General features: G+C 40.5%; 1 protein-coding gene across 5 annotated transcripts in view; it reads left to right on the top strand.

Moving 5' to 3' along the window:
- The window catches only part of CLASP1 (cytoplasmic linker associated protein 1), a 267208-nt gene that overhangs the window by 134447 nt on the left and 120169 nt on the right, over positions 1-12592 (top strand). For all 5 annotated transcript variants that reach the window (XM_081143238.1, XM_081143235.1, XM_081143239.1 and 2 more), the window contains one exon: positions 12356-12508. In XM_081143238.1, coding sequence (XP_080999364.1) covers positions 12356-12508 — 153 coding nt within the window. The remainder of the gene's footprint in view (positions 1-12355; positions 12509-12592) is intronic.

Genomic DNA, 12592 nt, shown 5'->3' with positions numbered 1-12592 from the left:
GGGCATTAAAGTCTAGAAATGCGTATATATCGTTAGCAGTTACTTATAAGAGAACTTTGACTTTTAATTTTAAAATAGGCATATATTTTATCATGAAAAAAAAAGATATTTCTCTCTGGGGGAAAATTAGGAAAGTTAAACAATATTTAAGGTGGTAATTGCCTTACTTTCTTGATTTGCCCTTAGATATTTTCATAGCCTTGTTTGACTTTATTATCTAAAACCTTAATGTATTTTTAAAAGTAATAAAAGCTTCTAAAAACAATACATAAAGCATAGTTTGCATCCATCCACAGATTTTGCCTGCCTTCACGTGGACTGCCAGAATTAATATTAGAATGCTCACTGTGTGTTTGCCCGGCCTTGTTTTAGGTGTTAGGAATACCAAGAAGAAACCGAAACGTTGCCCACTCCAGGGACAGAGAAACAGATCTGCAGACAGCTAATTCCAGGGTGAGATGGAGTATGGAATAAAAGGCACATTTGTGGCTTTGTAGCACAGAGAAGGGCACAGTTGACTGTGGGCAGAGCTGGGCAGGACCTTAGTGGAGCTACTAGTTGATTAGTGGTTTCAAGAATACATAGGGATGTGTCAGGCATGTGGGGAAAGACTTGCAGATGAATTTTGGGAGATTGATGAACAGCAGCCAGCCTCTGGGCTTATTAGCATGCTTCTGTGCAGCCTCCCCGTGGGAATGCGGATTATACTCTAGTACTAGGCAGCCACATTTCACACTCCTTTGGAGGAGAATTTCAGATGAACCTGAAAGCTCCCACAAAGTGACCCTGATGCAGTGAAATAGAGTGTTAGTTATCTTTGCTTTTGAAAGTGAGCTTGGGGTCCATCTGTCAGAGCCTGCCTTAGGAGGAGAGAGGAGAGGAAAAGCTTTGCGATTTAGGTTCTGCTTTTCTGGCAGATGGACAATGGAACAGACATTTCCGAGTTTCTCTGACATCTTGTTCATAGTCGAGTGTGTATGTGAATTTTCTTAATGGACAATATAATCCAAAGATTGTAATTCCATGTTTCTGACACCAGACTGAAAGTCTGATATGTTTCTGTGCTCCACTAGACTGAGACCCATAGCCACAGTGGTATTTGAAGGTATTTCTGATCGTTTTGACCCATAGAACCTATTTGTGGCTTGTCTGTCTTCCCCTCTGCTGCCTGATGAAAGTTCAGTTCTGATGCGGCTGGGGCCTGGCCAAGGGACTGCTCTGCCCTGGGTGTCAGCCCTGGTCGCTCTTCAGCCTTCCTCTAGCATCTTGACCACAGTTCAGAGACTTGTTCAAGACAAGGTCACAGACTTGTTCAGCTTTTAGAATTCTGCTTGTTTGTGTTGAGTGCGCAGATGACTGTACTCCGGCCTTTTTGTTTTTCCCCCCCAAGAATCCTGTCTCTTCTGTGTTTTAAAATCTCTTTTGTATCAGTAGTCCCTTTTGGCATGCTACTTTGCTGGTGTTTTTCACTCTGCCGTGCCTACTAACTGGGTTGCGAGGAGTGGGGTGATTGAGTTAGGTGAAAATTACAGTGTCACTCTAGAAATTTCATGAGTCATTTTCAAATGTTTCGTAACAGTGCTGTGAAAATTAGTGTCATTCTAAAAATTTCATGAGTCATTTTCAAATGTTTCATCACAGTGCTGTGAAAGGAAGCGTGGAGCTTGGGTGATTTTTTTTTTTTAAAGGCGTAAAGGAGGTGATGGTAGCTGGGAACTGAAGGCTTCAGTTCCCTTATTCCAGGTTTGTACCCCAGACTGCGCATAGGAGAAGTGACTCTCAGGTGACAGTCTGCAGTGGTGGTAGGAGACAGAATTAGTCATTTCTCTGGGCTTAGGGAGGACTAATCCTTCTGTAAGACCATTTTCTGTGTAATGTAGGTTGTCTTATTGTGTGAAAAACCTTAAATTGATAACAGCATAAGCTTACATAGCTAAAAATACTCATTTTCACGCAAGTTTTTGCCTTAAAGCGCTAGAAAAAAAGATGTCTGCTTAAGCTGAAAAGCCTAAAAAATGTGAACTTAAATGGCTAGTAGAGTTCATTATGTATTGTTTGGTTGAGTAGCACTGAAGTATGTTAGACGCTGGGACTGGGAGGCTGCACATCCTGGACTGGATTCAGAGTGGATCCACTCTGTACTTGCTGTGCAGTGGCAAGTACAGCCTTTTTGTCCAATTAAGGAATGATACCTTCTACACAAGAGCGTCTCCCAGGTGTCTGAAACTGGGTACCTTTCCGAGAGCCTAACCTTTTTAATTTGATTTTCATTTCTAGGTGTCCATAGAGCTGGGAAACGCAGGGTAAACTTATTTTTAAATAGTGTGTTAGTTTTCAAATAGTATGATCAATTGGCGTTTACCCTCCAAACTCCTTTTCAGGCGAAGTATGTCTAAATTTAAAGAAGTGTGTCCAGCTGTTAATCTGGAAAACGAATCTGGTGCACTCTTTTTCCTGTTTCCCTGAATTCCCATCCAGACAGAAAATGAGAGTTACTTTCTTCATTGACAGAGCACATGAAAAAGAATTGAACCCTGCTGGTGCAGGGTAGCAGTTTGAACACCTGCTGTTGTGCTGTTAAATTGTATAAATGTGATTTGACCTCTGCACTGGCACAAGCATTCTACACAGTCCGGGTTTGTGGGTTTTTCTGTGTGTGTGTTTGCTTATTATACAGGCAAACCTCAATATAATAGACTAATTCAGGCGAGGGGGTGTCCGTTAAGCCAAAAGTCTGTTATATAATAAAGTAGGGTTTCCGAATGTGTATGTTAAAAAAAATTGACCAAAAAAAATGTTTAATTTTATAGAAAAGTTTTCTATATGTATTACTGTAATTTTAAATTTATACTTAATAGGCCTAGTGAATGCATGCATTCACCAGGCACCGTGAGTATACAGATACACACTGCTGGGGCATGGCTTAGTGTAGGTTGGAACATAGGCCCACACTCGTTAAAACTGGTGTAGAAAGTCACACCAGGGGACAACAGAACCACTTACCGTGTGTCACGTGGTGTGATCACGTTTAATCATTTGCTGAACATTGTTTATGATCGGTGACTCTTGAATTTGAATATGTAGACTACAGTTGTAGATATGTAATATTTTTTTGTATTGGTGAATTTACTGCAGTGTGTTTTTTCCAGTCTATGGCCTGTTTGCTAAAATTTGTTAAAAATAACAGTGAATTAATAATGAAAAAAATAACTTGTTAATTATAAGCAAATCTTGGTTAAAAGCATTTTAAAATTAACAGGGTGTTAATTTTCACATATGACGTATGGACCTGAAATTTTGTCTGTTAAATTGAGGTCAGCAAAATTGAGGGTTTACTGTCCTTCTTAAAAAAATTTTTTTAAAAATCTTTTTTAGGAAAATTAGCTGATACCTTTATTGCTTTGGGGAAAGAGGGTGCTTGGGAGCTCTTGGTGGGGCAGTGTTTCCTCTTCACCATCATAGGCTTCTGGCTGTGCAGGGTGGCACTGGGCCTGCTGATGTCTGCCATGCGCAGATTCAGGCAGTACTTGTTCTTCAAGGTCATGTGCAGAATGGTGCTCAGGGTGGCACCAGTGTTCTTGTTGATGGAGGTGTGCACACAGGAAGTGGCCGGCTTTCACTGGCTGGATCTCCACTTAATGATGACTACCATACCTTTGCCGTGGGCCAAGGCTCCACGCCCACCGTCTTGCAGTGAATCAGCCCATTTTAGCTAAAGGAGTTGCGGGCCTTCAGATGTTGGAGTTCGGTGCAGTTCTGTATGACCACCCATTGCAGGTGGGCATGCTTGGAGGCAGCTCCTCTAGCTGTGCTGCTGGAGACGGAAAGAGCTTTTTATACTTTCTACTTAGCTGTCTGGGTTTCAACTGTCACTTCTTAACGTCACTCTGTGCAACTCCTGCACCCCCCTTTCTCACTATTCCTATATTTAGGTTCTTCTAATCTGGTCAGGAAATCAGATAAGTAAGCCTGCTACATCTCTTTCCAAAGGGTCAGTAAAGACTGAAGGAGACTACTAGAGCTCCATTTTTAAAAACTCTCCACGGGCTGTTCAATATGCCTTTTCTGTCCTTCCCGCCCTTGGGAGGTGTTTCCATACAGAAATCGGAGGTGAATCATGCACTTTCTCACTGCAGCACACCATATGTGACATCTTCAGTAAATTTGGACAAATTATAGTTAACTTTTAAAAATATAAGCCCTTTGAGGACAGAATCTGAACTGTTTTCATTTTCTTCAAGCTTTCTTAGCTTGTTTTTTGTGTGGCATCCTACACAACAACCTATTTCCTAACTGCCACCATATACCATATGGGCAGATAACCGGCCACCAGGTTATCTGCCCATAACATGACAATATAAAGAGTGAAAACTAAATGTTGAGTGGTTTATTCTTGCTTTAAGCATTTTTTGCAGTAATTAAAATATGAGAAAGTCTTAGATTTGTTCACATATTTACTGTCTCCAGTGTGATTCATTTCTTTGTGTAAATTCAAATTTCCATTTTGTATTGTTTTGTTTTTGCCTGAAGATCTTTTAACATTTCTTGGAGTGCAGGTAGGTCTTCTGGTGACTAATTCTTTGTTTTTTTGTTTGCCTGAATAAATTTTTATTTAGCCTTTATTGTTAAAAGATATTTTTGCTGGATATAGAATTCTAGGGTAATACTCTTACCATTTTCAAGATATCATTGTGTTTTGTAGTGCATGTGGTTTCTGCTGAAGCCTTCTGTAGGTAATGCGGCCTTTTCCTCTCTTGTTCCTGCTGATAGTGCAGTTTTATGTGTGTTAGACTGCTAAATACCATCCCACAGGTCTCTGAGATGCTTAATTTTTTCAGCCCCTCTCCCCCATCTGTCTGTTTAATTGTGGTTAAGTTTTATTGCTGTGTGTTTAAATTCTCTTAAATTTTTTTTCTTCTGTCCTGCACTATCTCATTTTTTTATCTCATTCAATGAAATTTTCATTTCAGGTACTGTGTTTCCTTAATTTCCAGAAGTTCCATTTGGTCCTTTTAAAAAATCTTTTTCTCTCATTATGTCTATATATTCCTTTAATACTTGCGCATAGTTATAGCAGTTGTAATGTTCTTTTTTTAAAAAACACACATTTTTATTCATTTTTAAAGAGAGATGACGGGAAAGGGAGAGAGTGAGAAACATCAATGAGAGAGAAACATCACATCAATCGGCTGCATCCTGCACACACCTCCAGCTGGGGATCGAGCCCCCAACTCCGGCATATGCCCTGACTGGGAATTGAACCAGCAATCTCTTGGTCCATGGGAGGACATTCAATCCACTGAGCTACACTGGCTGGGCAGCAGTTGTATTGTTCTTATCTGCTAGTTTCATTATCGCTGTCATTACTGTTTTCTGACTTTTCCCCCCTTCCAGATTATGGGTCACAGTTTCTTGCTTATCATAGTGTTTATGAAATTTTGATTACATGCTGTGTATTGTGAATGTTACGTTGTTGAGTGTCTGCATTTCCTTTTATTACTTTAAAGAATGTTATGCTTTGTTTGGCAAAGCAGTTAAGTTACTTGCAGATCTGTCTAATCCCCTTGAGGCTGTTTCAAACTCTCATCAGGCAGGTTTAGTGTAGCCTTCACTCCAGAAATAGTTCAGTTCTGCTACTAAGGCCTACCCTCTCGAAGTCTCTATTGAATGCCTCCAGGGAGTCACCCAGAACACTGGTGCTTGAAGATCTTCCTACTTTGTATAAACTTTGAGAATCATTTTGTAGATTCCTGGTCATTTTTCCCCTGCCTTGTAGAATTTTACTCACACATGCATGGCTAGAACTTAGTACATTTCTAGAACTCTCTTCTTGGGCAGCTTCCTCTTTTATAGCACTCTTTGTAACTTTCAGCCAACTCAGTCTTTCGGAACTCCGATCTTCATTTTCTCAATTCAGCAAGGCTACCAGGTTCAATTTGGGTTCCCATGTGCTTGGTGGCCTGGAAATTGTCTCCTGGCAGAAAGGAGGGATTGTATAACTTACCTTGTTCTTCTTTTTTCAGGGATCACAGTTCTGCATTGCCTGTCCCTGTCTGAAAGTAGTTTTATACATTCTGCCTGGTTTTTAGCTATTTACTCTAAGAGATTAAGTCTGGTCCTTGCTAATCCATCGTTGCCACAAGCACAAATCCCAGGAATTCCAATGAAATTGGACTATTGAAAGTAATTCTCCATAACTGAGTGCAATTCTTTCCCCCCATTTTTTATTATATTTATTGGGGTGACATTGGTCAACAGATTTTAAGTATCCATTTCTTTTTAAAAATTTTTCTTTATTGTTGAAAATATTATAGATATCCTCCCTTTTATTCCCATTGATCCCCTCCACCCGCATACCCCCCCCCCCCAAGGCCTTCACCACATTCTTGTCTGTGTCCTGGGGTTATGCATATATGTATATAAGTTCTTTGATTAATCTCTCCCCACCCACTCCCCCACCTCCACCTTCCCACTGAGAGTCATCAGTCTGTTCCCTGCTTCTATGTCTCTGGATCTATTTTGTTGCTCAGTCTATTTTGTTTATTAGATTCCACATATGAGTGAGATCATGTAAAACTGAATCAGGAAGAGTCTGAAAACCTGAATAGGCCGGTAACAACTGATGAAATGGAAGCGGTAGTAAAGAAACACACAACTCCTAGCAAACAAAGCCCTGGTCTGGAAGCCTTCAGAGAGAAGCTTTCTAATTCTTTAAGTTGTAGGGTTAGAGAGTTTACTAAAAATTTTTCTTGCTTTTTGAGTTAGGCCTGCAGTGATGTGAACTTCCCTCTCCGGACTGCTTTCTATGTGTTCCATAAATTTTGGGTTGTGGGGTGTTCATTTTCATTTGTTTCCAGGAAGTTTTTGATTTCTTTCTTGATCTTATTGGTAACCTATTCAGTGTTTAATAACATGCTATTTAGCCTCCATGTGTTTGAAGGTTTTTGAGTGTTTTTACTGTAGTTGATTTCTAATTTCATGCCCTTGTGATCTGAGATGCTTGATATGATTTCAGTCTTCTTGAACTTGTAGAGACTTGTTTTGTGTCCTAACATGTGGTCTATTATTGAGAATGACCCATGGTCACTCGAGAGGAATGTATATTCTGCAGCTTTGGGGTCAAATGTCCTGTAAATATCAGTTAAACCCATCTGATCTAGTGTGCCATTTAGAGTCACTTTCTGTGTTGACTTTTTGTCTGGAAGATCTATCCAGTGAAGTCAGTGGAGTGTTAAAAGTCAACGACTGTGATTGTATTGCTGTTGATATCTCCCTTAAAGTCTTTAAGGTTATTCTTGATAGGTCCTTATTTATTGCCATTTTAATTCTTTATGCCTATGTTTCTCTATTTCTTCTTATTACAGCCACCCCTTTAACATTTCTTGCAATGCTTCTATTTCTACTTCTAATTGCAGCAGTCCCTTTAACATTTCCTGCAGTGTTGGTTTGGTGGTGATAAACTCCTTTAGCCTGTTTTTGTCTGGGAAGCTCTTTATTTCACCATCTATTTTGAATGATAGCCTTGCTGAATAGAGTAGTCTTGGTTTCAGATCCTTGTTTTGCATTACCTTGAATACTTCATGCCAGTTCCGTCTGACCTGTAGAGTTTCTGATGAGAACGCAGCTGACAACCGTATGCAAGCTCCTTTGTAGGTCACAGATTGCTACTCTCTTGCTGCCTTTATGATTCTCTCTTTGTCCTGAATTTTTGGCATTTCATTTATGATGTGTCTGGGCATGGGCCTCTTTGGATTCTTCTTGCTTGGGCCTCTCTGTGCCTCCTGAACTTGTATGACTCTTTCCTTGACCAGGTTAGGGAAGTTTTCTGCTATTATTTCTTCAAACAGGTTCTCTAGCCCTTGCCCACTTTCGACCTCTTCTACTACTCCTATGATGTGAATATTGTTACATTTCATGTTGTCCCACAGCTCCCTTAGACTGTCCTCCTGTTTTTCAATTGTTTTTTTTCTTTTTGGATCTCTGAGTGATTTTTTTCTTCCCTGTCTTCTAATTTGCTGATCCAGTTCTCAGCTTCCTTTCATCTGATCTTTATTCCTTCCAGTTGATTCTTTATTTCTGCTATGCCATGCTTCATTTCTGACTGGTCACTTTTCATAGTTTCCATATTTTTTTTCATGCTTTGAGCACCCTTACAATCAGGATTCTGAACTCTATATCTGATAGATTGCTTATCTCCATTTCATTTAGCTCTTTTTTTGGAGACTTCTCTTATTCTTTCATTTGGAGCTTGTTTTTTGGTCTCCCCATTTTGGCTGCCTATTTGGGTTGGTTTCTATGTATTAGGTAGGCCTGCTAGCACTCTCAGTCTTTTTGGAAGGTCTCTGGTGCAGGCCAATGTCAGATGCTGTTTGTGACTGGCCTTGAGTACCCTGTTTGGAGCTATTAACAACCATGGCTTGAGGTCCCCTCTGTTGGTGGGTGCATTTGGACAGGACCAAGATGCACACCAAAGTCTGCTTTACCAAGGCCCGGGTCCAGAAGCAGTTCAGGCAAAGACTCAAAGCACTTTAAGGTCCACCTCTGCCTGCAGGCTGATTATTCTGATTCTCTTAATGAGCCTCAGGCTGTAGAAACTCCACAGGGTCCGGTGGCTGATTGTTATCAGACTCTTAATGAGCTTCAGGCTTTAGAAACCGTACAGGGTAGGGCGAGAGGTTTTCCAGCAGGGTGGCAAAATTGCTTCCCTGCTAGGCAAAAGCTGCTTGGAAGGTACATGTCTGTCTGTGAAAGATGTCCTCTGCCCTGAACAGGATTCCAGAGGGGTGCCCTCTGAGCTCTGTCTCCAGAGCCCCCAACCCTAGACTGTCCTCACACAGCTCCAGTCGACTCTGCCCTCCCTTTGCTGGAGCCCAAGATGAGTGGCTGCACAGGAAACTTTGTGCATTATCTCTAAGAGGGTGCCTGCAGTTCCAGCTTTCTCTTACTGTCAGCAGAAAGCCTGCTGCTTTTCACAGCCAGATGTTCTGTGGGCATCTTTCTCAGTGCTGGTGCTCTGGGCTGGGAAGCCAGCCTGGGGTTTAGGCTCCACAGTCCTCAATGGGAGCCCCCACAGCTGAGATATCCCTCCGGACCTTCAGCTGCTGCCTGTGGGAGCCCAGCCAGCCCTCTCACATCCACACTTCCTACCAGTCTCTGTGTTGTCTCCACTTTTCATCCTTGGTTTTGAGGGTGCTTTCCAGCTCCTCTGCAGTTGCAGTTGATTATTGAGGATGGTTTTTCTATATTTCAGTTGTAATTCCAATTTGGTCCTGGGAGAGTGTCAGTGAAGCTTCCACTCAGTCTGCCGCTATCTTTAATCCACCTCAAATGTGCATTCCTATGATACATGGACCTGTATATTGCACTGTGTGCCCACCACCCAAAGTCAAGTCATCTTCCATCACCGTATATTTTGTCCCCTTTACCCTTCACTACCCCCGCTTCCCTCCGGTAGCCACCACACTATTATCTGTGTCTCTTGAGTTTCAGTTTTATATCCCATATATGAATGAAATCATATGGTTCTTAGCTTTCTCTGACTATTTCACTTAGCATAATATTCATCAGAGCCATCTATGTACTTGCAAATGGTAGTATTTTGTCTTTTCTTAATGACCTTGTGTACATGTACCACATCATCTTTATCCAGTCCTCTTTCGAAGGACACTTTGGTTGTCCCCATGTCTTGGCCACCATGAATAATGCTGCAATGAACATAGGGGTGCATAAATCTTTGTGAATAAATGTTTTTGAGTTTTTTGGGTACATAGATACCCAGAAGAGAGATTACTGGGTTTTGTGGTAACTCTATTCTTAATTTTTTGAGGAACTACCATACTGTTCTCCACAATGGCTGTACCAGTTACATTCCCTCCAGCAGTGAGTGAGGGTTCCTTTTACCCCATAACCTTCTAATACTTGTTTTATTACTTGTCTTGTTGATAATAGCTATTCCAACAGGTGTGAGGTGGTATCTCCTTGTAGTTTTGATTTGCATTTCCCTAATTGCTAGTGAGGTAGAACATCTTTTAGTGTATCTGCTGGCCATTTGTATGTCTTCTTGGGAGAGGTGTCTTTCAGGTCCTCTGCCCGTTTTTTAATTTGAGTGTTTGTTGGTTTTTTAGTTGTGTGAGTTCTTTATATATTCTTGTCTGAGCTGTTGTTTGTAAATATCATTTCCCATTCAGTTGTTTGCCTTGTTGTTGTTGGCGGTTGAATGCAGTTCTAAATGTCATGCCTGCCTTTGTTAGAAAGGCAAAACTAAACACAATTTACATGAGTTTTTGAATGAAGTATAATAGTGTCCTCATTTCCTCCATTACATACCTTTCCCACCAACTGGAACTATTACTGTTCTGAGAAGAATAATGACAGAAGTTCTTCAACATGGTCAATTAATGACCGTGCCCTTGGAATGGTTCAGATGCTCTTGGAGCTCCCCTGAGGACAGATCAGCTGAGAAGAGTCATTGTCACACTGCCAGTGCTATCAGTGCTCAGCGGGCGACCCCTCGTTTGGGTGTTCTTGTCCTTTACATTAGACTAAATTTTACTTTTGGCAAGGGCCTTATTAATGTGCTTTGTAGTTGAAGAATCACCTTTTGAATCCACATGGGAGGTCTGTGTTAATAGGTCACCGAATATCTGAATCGATAAGAAATTGATTAGGGATTGAAACAACCATCTGTGAAACAACATAAGCAGAGGCTTGATAGGGTGATCTGGGAAATTTGAAGGAAGCTGATTTGTAGGATATACATCTGTAAGGATGGGTTTCCCCCACTTAATGTTGAATAAAAGAAGCCATGTAATTCAAAGTGGATTGTTGGTAAGTTGTAAGAAACATTAGGGTCCTGAGGCAAGACTTGGCTGTTGATAGTTTAGCTTAAAAAGCAACAGATCAAGAAAAACAGGTTGTTTTTATCTGTTTAGGGGCAGCAATTATTTACTTTAGACTTACCGGTAAAGATCTAACACCCCTTTTCAGAAATCTTGAATATTGCCAGTAACAGATGTTAGTGTTCTTTTTTGTTGTTTTTAGTTACTCTTAAGTTTTTTGTTCAGCCATATGAATGACTGTCACATTCTATATAAGCCTTTGGTACTCTGTATAGTGCACCATGATAGATTTAATTTTTGTCATCAAAATGTTGTTTATAAATATGTTGTTGTGTTTTTTTTTTAAAGGCCCAAATAAGTTGTTATTTTTTCAATTTCAAACGAAACTTGAGGAATATTGATTGGATTCACTGCTGCTTAGGAAATTTTGAAGTTAAGGAACTTATGTAAAAGTGTTCAACCTCGCCCTAGCTGGTTTAGCTCAGTGGTTAGAGCATCGGCCCATAGACTGAAGGGTCCTGGATTCGATTCTAGCCAAGGGCACGTACCTCAATTGCAGGCTTAATCCCTTGCCCCAACACATGCAGCAGACATCCAATCGATGTGTCTCTCACATCGGTGTCTCTCCCTCCCTCCCTGTCTCTGTCTCTCTCCCCCCCTCTCTGAAAAGCAATGGAAAAAATATCCTCAGGTGAGGATTTAAGAAAATTTTTTTTTAAATAGTGTTCAGCTTCACGAAGAGGCATTACTTTCACCTATCAAATTTTGTTTGCAGTTTAAAAATGATAATCATCCTTGGCAAGGGTGTGGCAAGGTGGGCACTTCTTTGAACTTCCAGGAAAAAAATATATTTATATGACCTTTCTGAAGATATGTTTGGCAGTATACATCAAAAACATTTATACTCTTTGACTCAGTAATGTTGCTTCTAGGGATTTTTTTCTTAAAATTATTTGAAATTCAAATAAAAATGCAAGTAGGAAGGTGTTTGTCTCAATATTATTTCTAATGAGGTATTAAAACTATTCTAAATGTCTAACAATGAAAGTGTTTCAGTTGTGGCATTTTCCAGTTAAAAAGTACTGTGCAACCATTAAAAGGTGTTTATGTAGAATATTTTGTCATGTTGAAACATTGACTTATTTGAAATAAGCAGTATTCCAAAATGATATATGATATATAGTCTTATGCCAGCTATTATTTAAAACTGCATGACAAAATGGTCAGGAATATGCCAAAATGTTTCTAGGTGGTGGCTTTAATGAGAGGTTGCTTTCTTCTTCATGTGTTTTGTATTTTCCAAAATGGGCAGGAGAATGTTCTAGATATGTGAAGGTGAACTTGAGGGTTGTGGCTGTGTGCTGGACTTACCTGAGGCCTGAAAAGACCGTGGATGGGCACCTCAGATTCCAGAAGATGAGGCAAACCATTCATCTCTAAGGCTGGTGGTTTTAAGTTTTGGTGAAAAGTACTTTTTTTTAAAAAAAAACACAGTGATTTCTGTGCTTACTCATCAGATAAGAATTTTGATGATGAAGATTCTGTGGATGGTAATAGACCTTCCTCTGCTAGTTCTACATCATCCAAAGCTCCACCAAGCTCGCGGAGAAATGCTGGAACGGGGACCACCCGTCGGCTTGGATCAACCACTCTTGGATCCAAGTCTTCAGGTAAGACTGGTCCTGTGTGGCGTTGTGGGGTCAGCTGAGCAAGCTTTTGAAACCAGATGTGCGTGGTACTTGCCCTCTGGGTCC

The sequence above is a fragment of the Miniopterus schreibersii genome, assembly GCF_964146895.1.
Source record: "Miniopterus schreibersii genome assembly, chromosome: 7".
In the NCBI taxonomy this organism is placed as follows: Eukaryota; Metazoa; Chordata; class Mammalia; order Chiroptera; family Miniopteridae; genus Miniopterus; species Miniopterus schreibersii.
This window is presented reverse-complemented; position numbering and strand designations above follow the sequence as displayed.